Raw genomic sequence first — 26184 nt, forward strand, 5'->3', positions numbered from 1 at the left:
GCATGCAGCCTTCTTTGTAAAATACCAAGGCAATGGGGCGTTTCCAATGGTACCGGATATCAAGTTCTTGTAGCCGCCTTGTTATCGGCTTCAGCTCTGCTCGGCGTTTTAAAGTGGCGGCCGCCAAGTCCTGGTAGATCTCTACTGGATATGTATCCCACTTGAAGCTTTGGAGGCGTCTGGCTGCCTGAAACACCCACTCTTTTAACTTGTAGTCTTGGAAGCAAGCAATGATATCCTTAGGTAAGTTATTTCTAGTTGGGCCCAAAGTTCTGTGGGAGCGTTCCAGGCCGACTGTATCGGCCTCCAGCGGGGTACCCGCCTCTTTCAAGATGGCACTCACCACTTGCTGAACCACTGCTTCGCAGTCAGTATATTCCGGGGTTTCAGGTATACCCCTAGAGCGTAGATTGTGCCGTCGGCTTCTATTCTCTAAATCCTCCATCTTATCTGCCAGTTGTTGTTGGCCTAAGCGGACATCTGCAACCGCCCGATCCATGGACCCGAGCTCCTCCGAGTGCTCCTCTACCCGGGCTTCCACCTCCTCCATTCGGCCTCCTAGTTCTCTGATTTCACCGTGGAGATTAGATCCCAGCGTCTCCAGCTCCGCCCGGACCGCCTTCACATCCGCCTGAATTTCTTGCAGCCATTCTTTAAGTTCCGCCAGGGGGTCCACTGCCATTTGCTCCGAACCCTCCCCAAAGAGGCATGGGCTTTTCTGGGACGCATTGTCCATTGGCTTTCTGGTGCGCGTGGGTGGGTTTCCTGCTCCCGCCTCGCCGTTATCCCGCTTTTGAAGTCAAATTGGCTTAATTCCGCTTGCATGCTCATCATCGCCCGAACCGCCTGCACTTAAGCAGTCTCTGGGAGCCTAAATCCTGTGGCGGTGGTTCCGATATCGGGAGACCTCGTGCTTTTTATGCTTCGGTGAGCGTGAGCAAAGTCTTTAAGCCACCATCTTCTTGGGTGACATCACTTCCTCCTAATCTACACAGCTTTTCAAGATGCTACATCACTTCCTCCTATCACCCCATTCCTATCCTCCCCAACCCAAGCACGATATGTGCTATGTAACTGCCTGCTGTGATGAACTGTTGTGGTTTTGACCTTTCATCACCTTTGTGCACAAGTTTTCAATAAATATTCATTCTTTAGTGTCAGCAGCAGATGAAGCCAGAGACTTGTGGGTTGTGTCCATCTACTAGTAGGTGGAGACAGAGAGCACCGAACTGAACTCTGTCTTATTGGAAGGCTTGCTCCTGGCAGATTCAGTATTCTCTATCTCCAGCAGCTGGATGGACAGGCTTCTGTCAGCTCCTGGATTCTTCTAGATTTAGCTCCTGTTCGTTTCTGGTTCAGTGAAGCTTAGGGGGTGTTTGGCTGAGCAGTGCCAACTTTAGGGGGTACATCTGGTGATGCTATATCCCTCCCCCACCCCGGTCTCCTCTCCAGCCCTTTGCCTTTGCTCCTTCCTCAAAGCTCCTTAAAAAAAAAAAAAGACGAAGCCAAAGACTTGGTTTGGCTTTCAGGCAGTGAACTTTGGTGCTGGTGGGCTACTGGGAGAGCTTCATTCCTGGAAGCAAGGCTTCAAGGGTGAGTGTGAGTCTTTCTACTCGTTTACCGTTGACACTCTTTTAAATGGCGGTAGAGGCTGTGAAACTGTGCCCGCTGTGCAAAGTGGAGAGCAGCGTTGGGAGCATGTCTGAGTGGGTGTACAGGCCCAGAGTCTTCTTTCCCTACGGTGTTAGATTTAGGCGCAGTGATTTCCCGCGCCCGGCATGCATCCTGCCTCCCCCCCTCCATCCACTGTGGGCTCAGCAGTGTCAGCATGGGGGGCAGTTTCTTCCCGCGGTGGAGGCTGGGTGAATGGTGGCTTCGGCTGCAGAGCTTGGGACAGCTCTGGTGGTCCTGGAGAGGAGGGAAACAGATATTCCTTTTTCTCTGGATTTTGTGCTGCTCTTACACAGAGCATATTTGCTTAAAAGGGTTCAGCCTGGGCCCAAATAGGCACTATAGCTTGCTGACACATCCTTTGGGTCTCCGACAGTCTAGCTAGCATTGGAAGGAAAGAGGCTGCGCCTCAGTGTGAGAATGGATTGGCTTTACCAGCGCCTCTGTCCCTGGTCCCATCAGAGGGGATCTGGGGCTCCCTCTCTATCTTCCCACAGATTATAAGATCTTGAGGAGGAGGAGGAAGAGCAGGCTGAGGAGTCGGATGATCTGCTGGCGCTTAGGGTCCTCCATAAAGAAGACCTTCCTAGTTTTATTTCTAAAGCTGTGCGGGCATTGAATATTTCCACCCCAGAGGTGCCTGAATCAGTGGCCATGAATCCTAAGATAGCTAGCACCCGCAGACTGCCAAAGACTTTTCCAGTACATGAGGCAATGCAGGAGTTAATTTCTGCACAGTGGCCTACCCCAGAGGCTAGCCTTAAGGAGGCCAAAGCGATGAACTGGCTCTACCCGGTGCCGGTCGAAGGGGGTATTGCCCTTAAAGATGTGCAGGACCGTAAGCTGGAGTATCTAGGAGTGTGTTTCGACACGGAGCAGGGCAGGGTGTTCTTGCCCATGCACAGGCACTCAAGCTGTGTTCTCAGATTGCTCTCTTATCGAGTGTTCCCTCACCCAGGGTCTGGGACTATGTTCAAGTGCTGTGTTCCATGGTGCGACGCTGGAGGTGGTGCCATGGGCTCGGGCTCACATGAGACCTCTTCAGCGCTCAACTTTGAGCTGTTGGTTCCCAGTGTCCCAGGATTACGAGTGGAGACTCTCTTGGCAGCCGATGGCGAAGGCCAGCTAGGACTGGTGGCTGTCATTAGCTCAAGTCCGGGGTGGGGAACCCACTGTCAGGCTCCGCGCAGGGACTGTGGTCCCCAATGGAGGCTACGGGCTATGGGACTGGCTCTTCTGGCATTCAGCGCTCTTGTGGATGGGAGGCCAGTGCGGGTTTTCACTGATAACATGATGACAGTAGCCTACATCATCCACCAAGGGGGCACTCGCAGTCCCGCTCTAGCAAGGGAGGTGGGTCTCCTATTCCGGTGGGCAGAGTTACATCTCTTTCAGGTCTTGGTAGCCCACATAGCTGGAGTGCTGAATGTTCAGGCGGACTTCCTAAGTTGACACATGGTGGATCCGGGAGAATGTGAGTTCTCAGACTCGGCGTTTTGACTGATAACGTGGACATGGGGAGTACCAGTCATGGATCTCATGGCAACTCAGCGCAATGCCAAAGCCCCATGGTTTTTCAGTCAGAAGAGAGAGTACAGCTCTGAGGGAATTGATGCGTTGCTGCAGCGCGGCCGGAGTTGGGCCTTTTGTATGTCTTTCCCCGTGGCCAATGGTGGGTCAAGGGCTACTGTGCATCCAGAGCCACCAGGAGGTGGTGATCTAGGTTGTGCCGGATTGGCCTTGGAGGCTGTGGAACGTGGATCTGGTTGTGCTGTTGGTGGTGCAGCCACTCCGATTTCCCACTGTGTCGGGTCTGCTACGTCATGGAATATTCCTCCCCCTTTGGTCTTATGGCTTGGCTCTTGAGAGGGCAAAGCTGAGAAGGATGGGATATGCGGACTCGGTCATCGCTACCTTGCTTCAGGCAAAGACGCATTCGATGTCGGCGGCGTATACAGGGGTATGGCGAGTCTTTTGAGGGCTTTTGTGCGAAGAGAGTGTGGTCCCCATTTCATGTGTCCTTGCCACAAACTTTGTCATTCTTGTAGGAGGGCTTAACCAAAAGGTTGGCAGTCAGCTAACTGTGAGTGAAGGTGGCAGCTCTGGTGTATTATCGGGGCCGGCTTTCTGGTACTTCTTTAGCGGCTCATCTGGATGTGGTCCGGTTTTTGAAAGGGGTGACTAGGCTTGCAACCTCTGGTGGTTCTGCCCTGGCCCACATGGAATTTATTTATTTATTTATTTGCATTTGTATCCCACATTTTCCCACCTATTTGCGGGCTCAGTGTGGCTTACAATACATTGTAAATAATGGAAGTACAGTTGGTTGCAGTACAATAATGGGTTACATTATGAAGAGTTATATAAGACAGAGTAAATACAGGATATTATTAGGGGATGGAACAGTGGAATATAACAGTGGTGAGTTGAGAGGGGGACAAAGCAGTATCGAGGGAACAGGGAGGTCTGACAATTTAATCTGTGGGTAGGGTTTAGGAGTGGTGAGAGCGCGAGTGAAGAGATTTCAGAGAGTGAATCTAAACTTGGTGCCCCATGCCTTGCAGGGGGCAACCTTTGAGCCGTTATGGAAAGCCACGATTAAAGATCTCATGCTAGACAGTGCTCCTGATTGCCCTTGCGTTGGTGCAGCGGATTTCAGAGCTACAGGCTTTCTTGAGTCAGGAACCATTTCTCTGTTTCTTGGAAGTGGGGGTCACAGTGCAGAAAGTACTCTCCTTTCTTCCTAAGTCTGTCTTTCTTAATCAGCTGTTGTTTCTTCCTTCCTTCAGGAGAGATCAACGTCCTGAAGATTTTGATCGTTTGCTCCTTTTGGATGTGAGGCGTGTTGTCTGTTACAAATTAATTCAGGCGGTCAGATCATCTTTTTGTTCTGTTTGCAGGAACGCACAAGGAAGACATGGCCTCTAAGGTGATGGTAGCCAGGTGGGTGAAGGAGGCTATTGCTTCTGCGTATGTCCTGGTGGGCCGCACACCTCTATAGCCTCTTTGCACGCATTCTAAGCTGAGGATGAGTCCTGACTGGTTGATCTGGAGGAGATCTGTAGGGTGGCTACTTGCGCTTCAGTATACTCTTTTGTTAAGCATTGAGTGGATGTGGCCATGTTTGGCATGTCTGTACTGGAGGCGGGGGTTTCAGCTCCCCTCCCTATTTAGGTACTGCTTTGCTACATCCCACAAGTCTCTGGATTCACCTGCTGCTGATGCTAAGGAACAAAAATTTTATCTTACCCGATAATTTTCTTTTCTTTAGTTGCAGATGAATCCAGAGTCTGACCCTGAGCCAGTTGATGAGTCTCGTATTTATGGTTACAGTTGTTATGTGTGCATTGGATTTCCTTATAGGGTAAATTATGTATGGATTTGGGGGGAGGGGCTGTGAGAAAGGAGTTGTGTGTAAGCTTCTGATGCTTATTTGTGATGAGAAATACTGAATCTGCCAGGAACAAGCCGTCCAATAAGACAGAGTTCAGTTCAGTGCTCTCTATCTCCATCTGCTGGCAGATGGACACAACCCACAAGTCTCTGGATTCATTTGCTGCGACTAAAGGTAAGAAAATTATTGGCTAAGATACAATTTTTTGTTGTGCATTATGTGATATGTGCTATTTTAAAAGTTAATATCGTTGCTCAATTTGCCGTCTAAGTTTTCTGTGTATATAATTTGAGTATATTTAGCTTTCTGCATGTGATGAAAACACTGTTCTTCTGCACATAAATACAAGTCTCATGAAAATTTTATGTGCAAGACATTTTAGCGAGCCTCACATTTAGGCGCAAAAGAATAGGTGCGGATGTATGTTGACATGTCCCCCTGGAATTTGCTGCAAGTATTCCACACATATATATATATCTTGAATATGTGATGAAGTTTCTCAGTGCTGAAGTGTTAGGTGATCAAATGTAACTAAATATAATGTGTTAAAATATGGGCAGTCTGGGAGGAAGTGACGTCACCATCTATGATGGCCGCCTAGCCTGAGAGCTCCCGCTCCCAACACCCGAAAAAAAGCAGAAATTTGTGGTTTGCAATAATATTGGAGATGCGATTCGCATCATGAGCAAAACTATTTCAACACGGAACAAAGAAGCAGAACGGCAGGCGAACGACGGGCCTGGTAAACTGCCAAAGCGCCACGAGTCTCGGGCGCGAGCGTCGCAGTCCGACTCAGACTCTGCTCTCTCTCTGGCTGAATCCCGGCCGCCCCCAGCAAAAAAAGGTATTTCCAAAGAGCTTCGCCTACTCCTAACCAGCATACAAGATGATATAAAAATGTCTAAAGAGGAAATCTTGGACCGGATGGAGGCGATGAGCACAGACCTCCTGGAACTGGGGGGGCAGGGTTGAAGAAGCTGAACTCCGGATCGAGGAGCAGGCAGAGTCACTGCAGCAACATGGCTCCCAAATTCAAGCATTGGAATTAAAAAATGCAGAGCTAATAAATAAGCTGGATGACATTGAAAATAGGAGTAGGAGAAACAATCTCCGGTTTCGTGGGGTCCCAGAAGGTGGGGACACCGAAGATGTCCCGCGGATAGTACAAACTTTGTGCACTACACTGCTGGGCACAAAGACGGAGGAGGTGATAATTGAACTAGATGGAGCGCATAGAGCTCTTGGACAGCGGCAAGAACATAGGCCGCGGGATATCATTGCCAGGTTTCACAAATATGAGGTTAAAGAGCGGATTATAACACAGGCCAGGAAGGCACAAGACTTGGAGTACGGCGGAGCCAAAATCAAGGTGTATCAGGACTTATTGCAGCACACCCTACAGCAGAGGCGCCAAATGAAACCGGCATTGGAGGTGCTGATCAAACAGCGCATGTCTTACAGATGGGGATTCCCGTTTTCGCTGAATTTTGAATTGCAAGGAACCAAACACAGAGTTCACCAGCTAGCGGAGGCCTGGGAGATCCTGTATGAAGCAGGGCATGTAGCCACGCGAACGCCTCCGGGAACATTGGCATCAGCGACGAAAGAAAAGCTGCAGAAATGGCAACAGGTCCCTGACTCCACCAAGAGGGGCAAATCGAAAAAGAAAGTCGTACCGGCAGAGACCTGAACGCCTTTGGGGAGACTCACAGTTGAATGATGGTAATTGTAGCCCTGAGGTGAATCAGGGGAATCTTGGACAACCTGTGATATCAGACTAACTAGTGCACTAGAGATGTTATAATTCATTTCTGATCTTTGACTTCTGCATGTAAAGTTACTACTGAAACTTATGAGGGTTGATAGGGGAGTTGGAGCAGTAGATATGCGGGGAACAAGGGGATAAATTCAGAAGGGGGGGATTCGGTATGTGTGCTGTAATACGCAGATAAAGTTGTGAATGATGATGTGATAAATATCTGTTTTTAACCATGGGATAGTGTAAAGTGGTCCTTCTTTCCTCCGGGGTTGCAGCCTTTCCACAAACCCCAAGCAAAAAAAAAAAAAAAAACCCACTCCTGTATGGCTCCCCTTTTCAAAAAACAAAAACAAAGATAATGAAGCTCTTTATTGAATAGGAGGGTTGTCCCTCCTTCTCTCAATTGCGTCTCCAAAACAACAACCAATGCTACAGCGTGTAGGCTTCAACTGCTGCTTTCTCTCCCGGTCCCCTGGAGAGTAGCAGGAAGGAAAAAAAAACACACGGCTCAATTCAGCCCCTGGTTTCCAAACACAGTTCCATTTTAGCCAAGCTTTAAAATACCGCTCAGTTCAGCTAGGCTTTCAAACTACAGTTCACTTTTAGCCAAGCTTTAAAATACAGCTCAGTCCAGCTAGGTTTTTAAAAAACACAGTTCCCTTTTAGCCAAGCTTTGAAACACAGCTCAGTTCAGCTAGGCTTTCAAAACACAGTTCACTTTTAGCCAAGCTTTGAAATACAGCTCATTCCAGCTAGGCTTTCCAAAACACAGTAATGGCTTTGCGCGGGCTCAAAGCCTAGGGTCCCACCCTCTTGGTCAGTCTTGCTCCTACCTGACCTCCTCCCGCTTGACCCGGCTTGGCCCCGCTACTTTCTTGGCTTTCTCTGAGCCAGAGCTGAAAAGTCCATCGGCTCTTCCAGGGTGTCCTCCGGTTCAGTCAACTCCATAGGGCAAGGCTCACTCTCCTCCTCTCTCCCCTCAGGAGCCCAATCCATATTCTCTTCACCCCGCCCTTCTCCCAGCTGCTCACCCTTTTCTTCATTAAAGTTCTTTGGAGTCCCTTCTTTCTCCCCCCACTTGTTCCACCACCTCTTCCACCAGGTTGGAGAATCAGCCTTACTCCTTCCCCTGCGGCCCTCCTCTGGTGACTCCTGGGAATGCACATAGTTTCTCTTATCCCCAGGCTCCCTTGGGGCATGCTGGGAGTTGTAGTTCTTTATTTCTAGTTTTTTCCTGGGGAATGCCTGCCTATAACGGAGGTATTCTGGCCTATCCCCGGGTTCCTTTGGGGCTCTTCCTACATACTCTTTACAATAGTCATATGAGTTAGGCCGATAATGGGGAAGATATTAAGTAGGTGACAGAGTTGGGGTGTGCGGGGCGGGGGGATGGTAGGGCTGGGGCTGTCGGGGTACTGGTGAGTTGCTTCCTCATATCCCACTCAGGGGACATGAATCCTCTGGATGGTGCTAACTGTGGGGAACAAAGGGGGGGGGGGGTGGAGGGTTGAGGGACGGGAAGGGGGGGGGGGAGGGAAAAGTGAACATACTGAGAATAAGTGGAGGTTCCTACCATTGCAGTGGATTGGTTACATATGCTACATATTGGCCTGTTTGCATAGATAGACATGAGCGTTGACCTAAAAATTATATCTTATAATGTCAAAGACTTGAATATGCCCCAAAAAAGGCAGAAGTTTTTCAAGGAGTTGTTGCAACTAAACCCCCATATAGTATTTGTACAAGAGACACACCTTCGCAGGCCGCATGAGAGACTCCTCTCCCACTCTAGCTATCCCAAAGCGTACTTTGCTTCGTCCTCTGAGGGCTCCAAAAAATGTGGTGTGGCAGTGTTGTTTCACTCATCGTTAGCATTTCAAGTAAAACGGATCAAAAGTGATCCAGGCGATCGTTTCTTGTTCATACATATAGTTATAGACCAGGTTGATGTGACTCTGGCGAACATTTATGCCCTAAATGATCATCAGGACAAATTTTTTGCTAAAATAAAGAATGCCCTGGCTACGTTTGCTAAGGGGTCTATAGTTCTGGGAGGAGACTTTAATGCTGTGATGAATTCGGCCCTGGATAGATCGGGAACGGCTCAGCAGTGGGAAACTAGGGAATCTCTGGCTTTGGGCGCCCTAGTACACTCTACAGGAACGCTGGATGTGTGGAGATTGAACCATGCGAAGGAGCGGGATTACACTTACTATTCGCCAGTCCATGCATCTTACTCTCGCATTGACTACATCTTTCTTGACACCGCGTTAGTTGAGGGGGGCCCGAGGGCAGGCATAGGGAGTATGACGATATCGGACCATGCACCGGTTTGGGCGGTGTTGCCCTGCTTACAAGCTGAGCTTAAGGATAAAAGGTGGACATTAATCACGAGTGTATTGCAAGACTTGGAGGTGGTTGAGGGCAGTAGGAAATTGTTGAAGGAATATTTAGAGTTTAATGTGGACCCTGGGCCGTCACTTCAAATAGTCTGGGATGCTATGAAGGCAGTCACCAGGGGCTTCTTTTTGCAGACAACTAGTAAACGTGCAAAGGTTAGGCGGATGCAGCTGGCGAGGTGCCTGGAGAACATTCGGCATCTGGAACAGCTGCACAAGGTTAGAGGCTCCCCAATGGTGTTGGAGGAGTTACGAGAAGCGAGAATGCAACTAGACTCTATATACTCAGAGCATCTCAGCATGCTGCAGGCACAGAGGCAAGTTAGGTCATATGAATTCACTAACAAGGTTGGTCGTCTCCTTGCTATGAGGCTAAGAAGGCATAAAGCAGAGTGCGCTGTCACCCATGTTCGGGATGGGAAGGGGGACATACTAACCACCTCAGAGAAGATACGCAGACGCTTCGGGCAATTCTATCAAACACTGTACAAATCAGAGATATCTCCATCGGAGGAGATTATCCATGATTACTTAATGGGAAGCGAGTTACCTTCCTTGTTGGAAGAGCCGGTGACCCCAGTTGAAATTCAAAAGGCCATCCAAGGGCTGCCTTCTTGTAAATCTCTGGGGTTGGACGGGCTACCTAACGAATTTTATAAGAAATATGCACCAGAACTGGCTCCTCTCCAAGCGTATCTGTTTAATCAGATTGGCAGGGGAGAACCCTTACCTCCGTCCATGTTGGAGGCCTGGATAGTTGTCTTGCCCAAGCAGGACAAGGACCCCTTGGAATGCGGATCTTATCGTCCTATATCAGTATTAAATGCTGATGTAAAATATTTGCTAAAGTGCTGGCTAATCGCCTGGCGCCTTTATTACCGACGATAATCCATCCGGACCAGGTGGGGTTTGTTTCGTATAGAAAGGCCATGGATAATATGCGGTGAGTGGTGGATATAATGTGTCTGGCCCAGCGAAATCGGAGGCCCCTGGGTCTTCTCAGCTTGGATGCCGAGAAGGCCTTTGATAGGGTCCATTGGCCATTCATGTACAAAGTACTGGAAGTATTTGGGATCGGGCCGCGCTTTTGTGACTGGATCTGGGCCTTTTATGCTTCTCCCAGGGCCTGTGAGCGGGTGAATGGGGGTAACTCTGAGATGTTCACACTCTCTAGAGGAACGCGACAGGGCTGTCCCTTGTCCCCTATGTTGTTTGCTATGGTTATGGAGCCTTTCGCATCTAGAGTGAGACTGAGTAGGGATATTCCGGGAGTTAATGTGGCTGGGAGAGAGCATAAGCTGGCTTTATTTGCGGATGATGTGTTGCTCTTTGTCACAAAACCTCTGGTTGCCTTCCCAAATCTTATGCGCTTTATTGATGAATACTCAGAGGTATCGGGCTTTAAAGTGAATATGACGAAATCGGAAGCCTTAAATGTTACTTTGCCCGAGGAACTGGTGGAGTCCTTAAAATCATCTTATGCCTTTCGGTGGGCTCCTAGGGGAATCCATTACCTGGGAGTGAATTTAACGGCTAGACACTCTGATCTTTTTACAGCAAATTATAAAGGATTGGCCAGAGTCTTATCTGCGGACTTGGAGAGATGGGGGGACTTGGAGTTATCCTGGTTTGGCAGAATAGCTACTGTCAAGATGAATGTACTGCCACGCTTGCTATACTTATTCCAAATCCTCCCGATCATGATTCCCAGAAAATTCCTTAAAACCTTGCAAGATCGTATAAATAAGGTTTATTTGGGCGGGGAAAAGGCCGCGATTATCACGTGCATATCTTTATCAAGATAGGAGATGGGGGGGGGGGGGGGGGGGGGGGCTGGGGGTTCCCAACCTGGCCTGGTACTATCGAGCAGCCCAAGCTTGAGCAGCGGTTGAATGGTTCCAGGACTACCTGGATAGGCAGTGGGTGTACATTGAGCAGCAATCTGCAGGCCCGAGACCCCTTGGGGCACTTATATGGCTTCCCAACTCATTCAGGTCGACTGGGGAGGGAGCGTGCCCTTCCATCTCGGTAACGCTCTCGCACTGGGATAGCCTTTTTTCACGAAAACAATGTGTGCTATCACGTCTGTCACCGTTAGCTTATAACCCCATGTTTTACCCTGGGACAGAAAAGGGAGTATTTACCCGATAGTATGCAGAGGGGTTGAAAACATGGGGACAGTTATTTGAGGGTGACGTATTGCTCCCTTTTAGTGAAGCGGTGGCTAGGTTCCCGGGATTAGACAGGGACGAATTCGCTTACAGACAGGTGTCTCATTTTCTCAATACAAGAGCTGTTCGGGAGGTGGTTGCTAGGGAAAAATCACCTATGGAAGCACTTTGTGTGGACTCTAACACGACGAGCGGGTTAATTTCTTGCCTATATAGCTGTATATGATTGCAAGCAACACGGTATACATTGCACAGAAGGAGCTGGCAGAGGGAACTGGGCCTAACGCTGACAGAGGCTGAGTGGGAGAGGCTGGAAAGAGCGGCCGTAGGTGTGTCCACATATGTACCATTTAGAGAAAAGGTTCTGTACAGGTGGTATTTGACGCCTGATCGCCTCCAGCGTATATACCCTGGATCTTCGGGTTTATGCTGGAGAGGTTGCGGCGTTAAGGGCACTATGGGACATGTCTGGTGGACCTGTGTAAAGATTAGGGCCTTCTGGAAATCGATCCAGAGTAGGATGCAAAAATGGTTGGGATGTTCGATCCCTTGGAAACCTGCCTTTTTTCTGTTCTCAGCCAAAGAGGCAAGCCTTACATATGAACAACAGGTGCTGACACGCTATGCAACAAGTGCGGCTAGAATAGTAATAGCCTCCTGTTGGAAGCTGTCTAAGGCTCCTCCGCTAATGCGATGGCTATATAAAATGAGATATGTTTGTGAGATGGAGTGGCTTCTAGCTGTGCGGCGTAATCAACCACACAAATGGAAAAAGATTTGGGAACCTTTTCTCACATACGCATAGTATATAACGGTTATGGTTGGGGCTTGGGATGTAAGTTGTTTAGTTTCGGGGGGTGGGGGGGGAGGAAGGAGGGGGGGGGGGGTTGGAGATCTGTGGTTTCGGGAGGGGAGGGGGGAAATACATAAACAATTGAAGTTCTGTTTTGATGTTTTTTGAAACTTAGAACATTGCCAAGTGGTGTATTTTCTTGCGCCTTGGATTCTGTTTATATACTTAATATTTCATAGTGTATTTTGTATGGTTTGTTTTAATTGATAATAAAGACTTCATGCAAATTAAAAAAAAATATGGGCTGTCTAATAAGGTATATAAATATTGATTTAAAACCATCAATTTAAAACTATGATGCTGTAACTGTAAACCATTTATGTGGCACGAATTGATTTGCACTTTTTTGACCACTGACAGGCCAGTTATGACCCATGAACTGCACAGCTCAAACTTAAAATGCCTGAGATGTGAATTCGAGGTCATACTAATACAGCAAGGAGCGCTTTTCCCTTCCCTGACAGAGTTTGGTACCGCTGACTCTACAAGGACACTAAGAACGTACACAGTTTGAAGGCGAAACAATTCATAAGACCTGAGCCTTGGAAAAATTCCTGTAACAAAATGACGGCTACAACCTTCTGTAAGAGAAACCTTGGACTTGTTATAAGATGCTGTGTTCCATAAACATTTAGATATTGCGTTCTGTATTCCATAACATTCAGATAGTGTTTTTCATTTTATGTAAACAATAAAGTAAGACAGAAATTAGCTGAAGTTGCAAGGCTGTATGATTTGGGAGGGGAAATGATGCCCAATCCACTGTATATAAGGCACTGTTGTGTTGTATTTAGACAGAGGCTGAGATGATTATCAGTGAGTAACTTTTTACAGCAGTGATGTCTCTCTCCCTCTCATAACAAATTGCTATTTGTTATTGGCTGATTGCTTTGTTATTATGTGGATTGGTAAGTAATAAAAACGTTCTACTTGGAAGAAGCATAGCTTCTGTCTTTTCTGTCACCCCATATCTTGGGGGTGGCTGGTCCACTGTATCTTGGGGTGGGTGTAAGGAGGCAGAAACCCTATTGGTATATTTCTTATGGTAAGTAGAAATATCAGAGAAAGAGTTACCACATATTATAGCCTGAGACTGGGTGGTTAGCAGAAGGGACCATATAACCCCAGACTCCACTATAAACAGGCATTACCTCATACCTCCTGCCCATGGGAAATCCTCATTATAGCAGTCATGGCTACAAACAGGCTGTAGACCTTGTGATGGCACTAGCCTGCCATTTCCCTCTCACTGCCTGGCTTAACCGTAGGTGTCCAGATGCCATTATAGAACAGTGCTTAGAACCATTATTTCACATTCATTTTGGTGCCCATCATTTGGCACACTATACTGAATTGCCCCCTGTGCATCTTATTGTTAATAGGACAATTCACTAAGAGTATGTTCTGATTTCTTCCCACTGCTAACAGCACCTATTGCAGGACCTAGTGTTGAGAGAGACCTCTCTTATACTAGCCTATTCAATTCTTCAAATACATATTACAAAATTCAGATCAAAATCTGTAACCTTGTTTTTGATACACAAATATAGGAAGAGTTGTTACAAACATTGTTCAATGATGATTTTTTCCATGTCCTCCTTTAGCTGTCTGGTGGAATGTAAATGTTTCACAGTGCTATGTAGCTGTCTTTCACACTCAGACAATTTTCTGCGCAGTCTGGCAATTTCACTTTTCAAGTCTTCATCCTAGAAACCGACAGTAATAAAACTAATTTTAGGTATTCATATATCAATTATGTTTTTCTTTTATTTAAATAAAAAAAACAGTGTAGAGCAAAGAATAAAACTAGGATATATTCCCTAGCTACTGTTCTACTCCTGCTACAGTACGAGATGTACCACAGAAGTACCACAGCATTAACAGATAGAATCTAACAGCCACTGCAGGATCTAATTTAGCATTAAAGGCGAATAAAAGAGAGAGCGAGGGAAAAGCAAGCAGGACCTAGTTTAGTATTAAGGGGGGAATAAAAAGAGAGAGAAAAGCAAGCATCATTAACTAGTTGCCATAGTGTACAAACCCTTTTCCCATAGTTTTAAACTGAACTTTTCTCTAGAAATAGGCATTTTCCCCATAGTTTTAAACTGAAACCTTTTCTAGAGGTAGAACCTAAACAGCCCAGAACTCCTTTGTTCTAAAAGGCAGTTATTTTCTGTTCCTTGGCTGCTGGAGAGTTAGCTCATCCAGGGACCTCAATTAAGTGATAGTTAAGTTGTGGGGAAGTAGAACATTTGCACAGGTTGCTGATTCAGCTTCAAAGAGCCTGTTTAAAAGAGGCCCCTTAGATTCAAAACTATATAAAGAGGAAAGGTCCCACTGAACTTTCTTTCTGAGAAGTTCTGAGAGAAGAGGACATTTCTCTGGTAAGTGAACGCTACTTTGCTTTGCGCTTTGGGAATTTAAAGATTGGGGTTTAAAGAAGGAATTGTAGGTTAGTGTTAGGCAAAAATAAAAATATAAAAAGCAAATTTTAACAACTAATCTCCATAGTCTTTTCCACTTAGTTTTAAAAGCTTTGTACCACAGCATTAACAGATAGAATCTAATAGCCACTGCAGGATCTAATTTAGCATTCCCAACCAACCCTAGGACATTTATAGTCAGTTATTGTAATTAGGGTAACAAGCAAGGAGTGCTCTTATAGAGTTTTAAATACATTTCATTATCATCTAAGACGGAAACACTAAATAAATCACACAATATACTATATAAACTAAAAGACACTTTTATATTAGGCTAATATTCTTAATACTGTAGCAAGTTAAATTATTGAAAAACTCAAAAACACTAAGATGGAGTCAGCAGTCCAGCAGCGAGAGGGGTGCTATCCAGTTTTTTGCGTTGAGTGTCACATGTATGATTATCTCACAGTTGGTGAGATGTCATATGTGTGTGCCCGATGCAAAGAGCTCCTAGCTCTTAGAGAACGTGTCCGTTCTCTTGATGCTAGAGTAGCAGACTTGGTGGAGCTGAGGGAGACAGAGAGGTACATAGAGGAGACCTACAGGGATGTTGTAGAGAAGTCCCACCTCCAGTCTGGTAGCCCTTGTGCTACCCTGGAGGAGGGAGGTCTCCTAGAAGGAGAGCATCACCCTGGTGAAGTAGGAAGTAATCCTGTAGCCAGGACCTGCCCATCAGGGGATGTACTATCCTCTCGCACCGAGGATATGTCTTCAGGTGCTGCCTGGGAGGGAAAGGTGGTTAGGACAGCTGTTGTAGTTGGTGATTCGATCATTAGGCATATAGATAGCTTGGTGGCTGGTGGACGTGAGGATCGCCTGGTGACTTGCCTGCCTGGTGCGAAGGTGGCGGACCTCACGCGTCACCTAGATAGGATTTTAGATAGTGCTGGGCAGGAGTCCGCGTTCTTGGTACATGTGGGTACCAATGACGTAGGAAAATGTGGGAGAGAGGTTCTGGAAGCCAAATTTAGGCTCTTAGGTAGAAAGATCAAATCCAGATCCTCTAGGGTAGCATTTTCTGAAATGCTACCTGTTCCACGCGCAGGGCCCAAGAGACAGGCAGAGCTCCGGAGTCTCAATGCGTGGATGAGACGATGGTGCAGGGAGGAGGGTTTTAGATTTGTTAGGAACTGGGCAACATTCTGGGGAAGGGGGAGCCTATTCCGAAAGGATGGGCTCCACCTTAACCAGGGTGGGACCAGGCTGCTGGCGTCGGCATTTAAAAAGGAGATAGAGCAGCTTTTAAACTAGAAATGGGGGGAAGGCCGACAGTCGCTCAAAAGCGCATGGTTTGGGATAAGGTATCTTGCAAAGATACCTCACAAACAGGGAAGATAGGGTTTCTGGATAGTGAGGTTGCACAATAGACCGTGGTAGGCCAGGTGCCCTTAAATACAACTAAAGATCAGACAAAAGATGGCAAATCAGTAGTGTCTAGTACTAAGCATCATGCAAATAGGAACAACAAACTGAAATGTCTATATGTAAATGCTAGGAGTCTAAGAAATAAGATGGGAGAGTTGGAATATATTGCACTAAATGAACAATTGGATATAATAGGCATTACTGAGACCTGGTGGAAGGAGGATAACCAGTGGGACACTGTCATACCGGGGTACAAAGTATATCGTAGTGATAGGGTGGACCGGACTGGTGGAGGGGTAGCAATGTATATTAACGAGAGCCTTGACTCGGATAGATTACAAATTCAGCAGGACACAAATCACACCTTTGAATTGAATCATTGTGGGTTGAAATTCCATGTATAAAAGGGAAAAGGACGGTGATAGGAGTGTACTACAGTCCGCCTCGCCAGGATGAGCAGGTAGACACAGAAATGATAAAAGAAATCAGAGACGCAAACAAAATGGGCAATGTGATAATAATGGGTGACATCAATTATCCAAATATAGCTAGAGAGAGGTACAATTCCTTGATGAAATCAAGGACAGCTTTATGGAGCAGCTGGTGCAGGAGCCGACGAGAGAAGGAAAAATTCTAGACTTGGTCCTTAGTGGAGCGCATGATCTGGTGAGGGACATTATGATACTGGGGCTGCTTGATAACAGTGATCATAATATGATCAGTTTTGATATCAACCTTGAATTAACTATACACAGGAAGTCAAATACGTTAGCGTTTAACTTTAAAAAAGGAGACTATGATAAAATGAGAAGAACGGTGGAAAAAACACTTAGGGGGACAACTGAGAGGGTAAAAACTGTACAACAGGCATGGACGCTGTTCAAAAATACCATCCTGGAGGCCCAGGCCAGTCATATTCCACAAATTAGAAAAGAAAGACGGAACTCCAAAAGACAGCCGGCCTTGTTGAAAAGTGAGGTGAAGGAAGCTATTAGGGCTAAAAGAAATGCCTTCAGAAAATGGAAGAAGGAACGTCTGAAAATAACAAGCAGCAGCATAAGGAGTGCCAAAGCAAATGCAAGGCGCAGATAAAGAAGGCCAAGAGGGATTACGAAAAAAAGATAGCGTTAGAGGCAAAAAAACATAGTAAAAAGTTTTTTTCAGTATATTAAAAGCAGAAAGCCGGCAAAAGAATCGGTTGGGCCGCTGGATGACCGAGGGGTAAAAGGGGCGATAAAGGAAGACAAAGATGTAGCGGAGAGACTGAATGAATTCTTTGCTTCGGTACTCACCGAGGAAGATTTGGGTGAGATACCGGTGTCGGAAATGGTATTTCAAGCGGGCGAGTCGGAGAAACTTACTGACTTCACGGTAAACCTGGATGACGTAATGGGGCAGTTCGGCAAACTGAAGAGTAGCAAATCTCCTGGACCGGATGGAATTCATCCTAGAGTACTGACAGAACTGAAAAATGAGCTTGTGGAGCTACTGCTAATGATATGCAACTTTTCCTTAAAATCGAGTGTGGTACCAGAAGATTGGAGGGTAGCCAATGTAACGCCCATTTTTAAAAAAGGCTCCAGGGGAGATCCGGGAAATTATAGACCGGTGAGTCTGACGTCGGTGCCGGGGAAAATGGTAGAGGCTATTAATAAAAACAAAATTACAGAGCACATCCGAGGACACGGATTACTGAGACCAAGTCAGCACGGCTTTTGTGTGGGGAAATCTTGCCTTACCAATTTACTTCAATTCTTTGAAGGAGTAAACAAACATGTGGACAAAGGGGAGCCGGTTGATATTGTGTATCTGGATTTTCAAAAGGCGTTTGACAAGGTACCTCATGAAAGGCTACAGAGGAAATTGGAGGGTCATGGGATAGGAGGAAATGTCCTATTGTGGATTAAAAACTGGTTGAAGGATAGGAAACAGAGAGTGGGGTTAAATGGGCAGTATTCACAATGGAGAAGGGTAGTTAGTGGGGTTCCTCAGGGGTCTGTGCTAGGACCACTGCTTTTTAATATATTTATAAATGATTTAGAGATGGGAGTAACTAGCGAGGTAATTAAATTTGCTGATGACACAAAGTTATTCAAAGTCGTTAAATCGCGACAAGATTGTGAAAAAGTACAAGAGGACCTTACGAGACTGGGCGGCTAAATGGCAGATGACGTTTAACAGAATGTTGGGTATTATTAGGAAAGGTATGGAAAACAGGTGTGAGGATGTTATGCCATTATATCGCTCCATGGTGCGACCGCACCTTGAGTATTGTGTTCAATTCTGGTCGTCGCATCTCAAGAAAGATATAGTAGAATTGGAAAAGGTGCAGCGAAGGGCGACTAAAATGATAGCGGGGATGGGACGACTTCCCTATGAAGAAAGATTAAGGAGGCTAGGGCTATTCAGCTTAGAGAAGAGACGGCTGAGGGGAGACATGATAGAGGTATATAAAATAATGAGTGGAGTGGAACAGGTGGATGTGAAGCGTCTGTTCACGCTTTCAAAAAATACCAGGACTAGGGGGCATGCGATGAAACTACAGTGTAGTAAATTTAAAACAAATCTGAGAAAATTTTTCTTCACCCAACATGGAATTAAACTCTGGAATTCGTTGCCGGAGAAAGTGGTGAAGGCGGTTAGCTTGGCAGAGTTTAAAAAGGGGTTGGACGGTTTCCTAAAGGACAAGTCCATAAACCGCTACTAAACGGACTTGGAAAAATCCACAATTCCAGGAATAACATGTATAGAATGTTTGTATGTTTGGGAAGCTTGCCAGGTGCCCTTGGCCTGGATTGGCCGCTGTCGTGGACAGGATGCTGGGCTCGATGGACCCTTGGTCTTTTCCCAGTATGGCATTACTTATGTACTTATGTACTAACTAACCTGACCTGGCCTAAAGGCATAACACCATGCAAAGGCCCTGAATGCAAGCACAGCACTTCCTTATGAAGGCCCTCCCTGGTGAGGTCACAGGCACAGGACTCAGGCAGAAAGCACACTGAAGCTTAGGGAGGCTCCACACACACAGCTGCAGTATAGTGAAGCAATTAGAGTCACGCTGGAAGCAGCCAGCACACAGAGAGAGAGAGCTAACTCAGAAAGGACAGACAGAAGTCAGCACAGAGGCTGACCCCCAGAAACAAGGTAAGGCTGAGGGTGGTCAAGGCCACAGACGTGACACAATGTGATGCATGTGGGAAAAAAGAACCTGAATTATAGCTATCTCTTGCAAGGTTCCACGTTAGGAGTTACGGACCAAGAAAGGGATCTGGGTGTCGTCGTTGATAATACACTGAAACCTTCTGCTCAGTGTGCTGCTGCAGCTAGGAAAGCGAATAGAATGTTGGGTATAATTAGGAAAGATATGGAGAACAGGTGTGAGGATGTTATAATGCCGTTGTATTGCTCCACTGTCCATAGACCGCTACTAAATGGACTTGGGAAAAATCCACAATTTCGGGAATAACATGTATAAAATTTGTACGTTTGGGTAGCTTGCCAGGTGCCCTTGACCTGGATTGGCTGCTGTCGGGGACAGGATGCTGGGCTCGATGGACCTTTGGTCTTTCCCAGTATAGCATTACTTAAATCCGGATTCATGGGTGTTACCCTTTCTGAAAGTCAGGAGGAGGAGATATTACCATCTTTTTGTCTATCTCTTGTTGGAGCCGGGGGGTGGGGGGGGAACAGTCCCCTACAGTCACACTGGAGCAACATTTTGTGCAACAATACTTTTTGGACGCAGCACTCTGGGCCTCCCTTACTAAAAGAGCTTACAAGCAAATGGCGACTAACCCGTATGCGTCACACCTATTATCATTGTGGTTTTTTTTGAAATACAGACTTGAGGGCCACTCGGGCACCATCGTTGTTGGCGTACATTACCCAGGAGCCAGGTTTTTTGATTGGTCTTAGGCGGGCCACATATGTTAATTGGTCTCATCATGGCCTATCCAGGTTTCGCAACTTTTTGGATGTGGGGGAGGTGCGTCCCTTTGAGGAATTGCAGGAGTCCTGTGGCTTATCCTCCTCGGACTTCTTCCCATACTTGCAGGTTAAGCATTACATTTCTAGTCAGGGATGGCTGAGATAGGATCCTGATGAAACTGAGCATTTTGAAAATCTGTGGGTCTCCATTGGGAAGCTCAGGGGCACTATCACCTTTGTATATCGGTTTCTTAGGGGGATGGCCTTTGTTAAACACCCCTATATGAAGGCATGGGAGGAGGATTTGGGGGGGTGAGTTTACGGAGCATGAATGGAAAAGGATGTGTCTGGAGGTGAAGAAAGCTTCTATTTGTGTTTTAATTAAAGAAAATGCATTCAAAGTTCTAAGTAGATGGTATTATACTCCAGCCAGGCTCAAAGTTATGTATCCTGGGACTACAGACATTTGTGGGAGGTGTGGGAAAGTCACAGGGACTTTTACCACATCTGGCGGTCTTGTGAATGCCTGCAGGAGTATTGGCAGGGAGTCACACAATGTTTATCTACAAACCTGGAAATCCTGTTCCCGTGTGACCCGAAGTGGTGCCTGCTTGGATGAGGCAATCATAGAGGATTGAAATGGCAACGCCGCCTCAAAAGACTTTGTCTGGCAGCAGCAAAGACTGTTATTACTGCCCACTGGAAACGGAGCATTGAACCGACATTAGTAAATTGGAGTTCCAAACTTGAGTTGTTTGGGAAGCTAGAAAAATTGAACGCCATTTGGGGCGATATAACTCTACAGCTGAGGAATGGGTACATCTGGACTGATTATTGGGTAAAGATGCAGTAGATGGGGAGAGTAGGGGGTAGAGTTCAAGGGGGGGGGGTAATTTGGTAAGAGGTGTTAGAATGGGAGTCTGGTTTTATGTAATGGGGAGCATGGGAGGTATGGGATGGGGGAGAACACACAGGACTTATTTAGGTTTAATGTTGTCTATCTCTGATTATGAACAGTTTGCTGTTTTTCAAATTTCAAATGTCAATAAAAATTTATTGTTAAAAAAATTTTAGGGTCAGAATTAGAAGTGGTTAATAAAGGGATTACCGAAGACCAAAAATAGAGATCTATTTTACCTCTAGATTTCCGAGTCATTGTAGAGAGATGTGGTAGCCGTGTTAGTCCACTTTTAAAGGTAATTAATAGAAATCAAACAAAATAAAACATGGAAAAGAAAATAAGATGATACCTTTTTTACTGGACATAACTTAATACATTTCTTGATTAGCTTTCGAAGGTTGCCCTTCTTCGTCAGATCGGAAATAAGCAAATGTGGTAGATGACAGTATATATAAGTGAAACATCCAAGCATTTCATTGACAGTCTAACAGGGTGGGGGTGGGTAGGAGGTATGGATGGGAACATCAAAGCATTTCAGAGATAGTCTAACAGGATGGGGGTGGATAGGTGAGAGTCATTGTAGAATGAGATCGATATAATGTAGATGAAATATAGTTTAAACTAAATGTACAGTGACAATGATCTTACCAAATTATGGGTTCCCATTTAGAAAATATCAGTAAAGATTAATCATTTCCACATAAGTCCAGCATATGTCCTTTCTCATGACTAACAGTAACAATAGGTATTGAGAATTGCAAATCTGATAAAAAAGATAAAAAACTCTCTACATCAGAATTTAACCTATTTTCTAGATGTAGATTAAAATCACCTAAAATTACTAATTTAGTAAATTTAGTGCTAGTATTAAGAATGTGTTCATACAAATTAGGAGCAATATTAGATCATGAACCAGGAGTTCTATAGACTAACATCAAGTCAATTGTGCTTGTGTTATTTGGTACAGATAGTGTTAATATATGTTACGGCTAGAGGCCCCTCCACTGGAATAGTGGTGGGCAGAGCCATAGAGCCTACGCTGTTAAGAAGCACTGACCAGGCCAGAAAATCTGATAATGACTTGCAACTAGGTACTTGCTGAAGTAGGGCCTAGCTGATAAGTCTAATCAGAATCTGGTGTAACTTCCAAATACAGTTTTAAAGTTTAGATGAAGGATTAAATGACTTGGATAGCTAAAAGTTAGGTCAAGTAATTGAATTTAAAATGGAGTCCTTTTCATAAAATGGATACTTGTCCCTGCATTTTAGAAGAGTTGTTTATCACTCAGGATGTGACAGTTATTGAGAACTAGGTAGAAGGGGGAGATTTGGGCTTCCGATCTAGCTTGTGGTTAGCTTATGGTCAGTAACTGTAAGAAAAATAAGATTTGCATACTAAAATATACAGTATTAATGAGCAAAAAGGGTATTTAAGAAGTGTAAATCTGGGAGGAGTTTGGAGAATTCCCCAACTCTACCCAGAGGGCAGAACTACAGTCGGTTGTCCTGAGACTTTGACTGATGAGCGTACCTGATTGAAATATCGCTTGGGTAAGAATAAATTCAATATAAACACCTACCTCCCTTGTCTGTATCTATTTCTTGGCTACATACTTATTTCTCCTAATATCCCTACACAGATAAATTATTCTCTATAATATCCACATAAGCAAGTAAACTCCTACTCATTAGCACACTATGTGGGCGAGCAGATGCACAAAGATGCTCTTAGATGACAGAAGTCAGAAAACAGAGGTCATGGTAAAGGGACTTATTTTGAGCCTTCTGGAACCCTCTCTTCATCCCCGTGGACAAGGGTCCAGCAAGGGTCTAGAGAGGGGAAAATAAACAATAGTCAACAGGCAGTGGTGTGCTGGTAAATGTTTAACAACAGGCTCTCTCCCCGGTCCCCCTCTGCGCCCCCCCCAAATTGCAGAGCACCTCATTCTCAAAGTGAACATATTCCAAACACTATAATGAAAATAAAATGATTTTTTTCTACCTTTGTTGTCTGGTGACTGTTTTTCTGATCATGCTGGCCCAGTATCCGATTCTGCTGCTATCTGTCCTCTTAACTCAGTTACCAGGGCTTCCTTTCCATTTATTTCTTTCCTTTCCTCCTTTCTTCTTCATTTCTGGCCCTCAGCTTCTGTCTATTTTCTTCATCCATGTGCAGTTTTTCTCCTCTCTTCCTTTTCCCTCATCTCATCTTCTTCCTCACTCTTCCCTCCCCTCCATCCATGTCCAGCATTTCTTCTCTCTCCCCTCTTCTCCCCTGCCCTCCATCCACCCATGCCCAGCAACCCTTCTCTCTCCCCTGCCCTCTATCCACCCATGTCCAGCGACCCTTCTCTCCCTCTGCCCTGCATGCACCCAAGTCCAGTGACCCTCCTCTCCCCTGCATGCATCTTACCCAGTGACCCTCCTCTCCCCTGCCCTCTATGCACCCATACCCAGTGACCCTCCTCTCCCCTGCCCTGCATGCACCCATACCCAGTGACCTTCCTTTCCCCTGCCCTCCATCCACCCATGTCCAGCAGTGACCCTCCTCTCCCCTGCATGCACCCATACCCAGTGACCCTTCTCTCCCTTCCATCCATCCACCCATGCCCAGCAACTCCCTTCTCTTCCCTGCCACCCCCTCCCGAGTTGTTCAGCGAATTCTCCTCCCTCCCTCCAGATCCAGTCCCTCACTGACTCCTTGTCCTTCAAATTCTTCGGGGCAGTTTTGCCTGCCCGCTGCCAGCGCTGACTCTCCCCCGCTGCCGGATTGCGCTTCAAAATGGCCGCTGAGACTTACAAGGGCGGCCTCCAAGACTTCAGCAGAAGTCTCGCGAGGCCACCTCTGGAAGTCTCGGCGGCCATTTTTAAAGCGCGAACCGGCAGCGGGGGAGAGTCAGCGCTGGCAGCGGGCAGGCAAGACTGCCTGCCCCGAAGAATTCGAAGGACAAGGAGTCAGTGAGGGACTGGATCCGGAGGGAGGGAGGAGAGCCAGAGCCAGCTCGCGCTTTTAAAACAACCGGCTCGCAAGTCGGAAGAAAATTTAACAACCAGCTCTTGCGAGCTGGTGCGAGCCAGCTCCAGCACACCACTGATCCCAGTCTACCTCTTTTTCTTTCTACCTCTCACTTTCTTTCTCCTTCCTTCCCTTCTGTGGTTCTCTGAGTGTGAAGCTGCAGAGAAAAGTAAGGCACATCAGGCTCCCTCCAATTGCTCCAAATCCAGGGATGGCCCCGGGGCTGGCCAGAGAGAGCCTGTTACAATCGCTGCTGACAGAGCCAGATCCCTGTTTTAACAGTTGGCTCGCAAAACTTTGGAAAAAATAATAACCGGCTCTTGCGAGCCAGCTCCAACACACCACTGAAACAGGTTTCTGACACATTCCTTAATAGGTCATTAGAAGGTGGGAGAATTAGGTTTGCCTGATCTCTATAAGTACAACCAGACTTTCTTGCTCAGCACTTAGCAGATTGGTTTCTGAACCACAAACATTACACCCCAGTTCGGATGGAGAGGGAACTATTTCACCCTTAGAATGTTAATTTTCTATTACAGGTGCCCAGCAAGGAACTTCTGGTATCAGTGCAGGGCAGTATTTTGTTACAACCTTTGAGGAATTTATGGAAGGCCCTTTTGAAATTGTGGGGTATTTCTCCCCACATTTCTGCGTTATTGCCTATCCAGGGTAATGCTCGGTTTCTCCCAGGACTTGATAATTGCACCTTTCATAAGTGGGAAGCTTTGGGAATTTTCCTTCTGGAACACGTGATCAGTTTACATAGCTCTAGGTTACCATTCAGAGACTTGGGAGAGATCCTTTCAGCCTATGAACCTTTCTTTCACTGGCTGTACTTTCTAGCCTCTCTCTTTCTATAAACTCCTTTCTAATCCTCTCTTTCCTATAAACTAATAGCTAGTTTTGATTCTGTGCTGGAGTTCCTTCTTCAACTGTGCTGGTGATTTCTAAGTTGTCTTAAAAGTGCTCCCTGCAACTGTTTTTCTATCCAGGGAAGTAATCCAATTGAGTGCATTAACAGAAAACAAAAGGGAGAGAGAAACTGCCTGACTAAGTTAAATTGCTGATTCATTATAACTTGTACAGAATGCAGAGGAAACGAGTAGTTTACTCTTGTAATATTAACTTTGCGGAGTGGGCCTTGTGCCCATGAGAATTGTATATCTGTACATGTATCTGTATGGCAAGATTGATGCCTGTAACCATTGGTAATTTGTGTTTTTTGTTCTTATATGGTGTGTTTCTCCACTCAATAAAAACATTAAAAAATGCATTAACAGGCATTGCATGATCTAGGTCATTTTTTTTTTTTAAAGTATCTTTATTGAGTCCTTAGTGCACAAAACATCAATACACATCAGCCCCCCTCCCCTCGTCATTTCCCATCAGTGAGTGAAACAACATATTAGCCTTTCCATCAACATTCACAGGGTTTTAACACATATACATCAAATAACATTAAACGAAACACTTCGGACTTTTTGCCTTTATTTACCCCCCTCCTTAGTGTAGCAGCCTCCCCCCCCCCCCCCCCCGTCCACTCCACCTAATATGCTAACATGTCCTGCTGCACAGTGCCATGTAGAAACCATTGCCCTACCGCTCCTGCACCCCTCAAAGTGTCTACTAGTACTTTACCCTGCAGTATTATCAAGGGAAGAGTCCACCAGTAGTCCCTCCACGCTGGCAATCTTACTCCACAAATCTTTATATTGTCGTGCCCCTATTGAGAGCCGGAACTTAAGGGACTCTTGCACCCAGCTGGACATTTCCTTCATAGAATCTAACCATACCGTCATCTGAGGGGGCCTAGCATCCACCCATGACATTAATATACATTTTTTTGAACAAAATGGTGGCAACTAAGATGAATTTGCACTGGGCCTCATTCAGTCCTTGCTCTCTCAGGCCAGCCGTACTCCCCAAATAGATTACCGAATACGTCCATTCGAACTCATGCTCCACTATTTGTTCTATCTGCCTTAATGCTCCTTTCCAGATCTCCCCCAACTTCGGGCATTCCATAAATGAATGTAACAGCGTACCCGCATAAGCCCCACATTTCACACATGTGTCATCAGTCCAAAGCCCCATTTTTTTCCCTTTCACTTTAGATATATGTACCCTGTGTATTATTTTAAATTGAATGTCTTGTAATGCCGCATTCGGCGTGGCCTTGCTGAGTTCTCCAAATGCTCTCCCCAATTCCTCCTCTGACACTGTGCCTCCTATGTTTCTACTC

The 26184-nt window shown here is 46.0% G+C and overlaps 1 protein-coding gene across 4 annotated transcripts in view; it reads right to left on the reverse strand.

The window, feature by feature from the left end:
- The window catches only part of LOC115472220 (CDK5 regulatory subunit-associated protein 2-like), a 513663-nt gene that overhangs the window by 127794 nt on the left and 359685 nt on the right, over positions 1-26184 (reverse strand). For all 4 annotated transcript variants that reach the window (XM_030206414.1, XM_030206412.1, XM_030206413.1 and 1 more), the window contains one exon: positions 13815-13953. In XM_030206414.1, coding sequence (XP_030062274.1) covers positions 13815-13953 — 139 coding nt within the window. The remainder of the gene's footprint in view (positions 1-13814; positions 13954-26184) is intronic.

The sequence above is a fragment of the Microcaecilia unicolor genome, chromosome 6 (assembly GCF_901765095.1).
Source record: "Microcaecilia unicolor chromosome 6, aMicUni1.1, whole genome shotgun sequence".
NCBI lineage: Eukaryota > Metazoa > Chordata > Amphibia > Gymnophiona > Siphonopidae > Microcaecilia > Microcaecilia unicolor.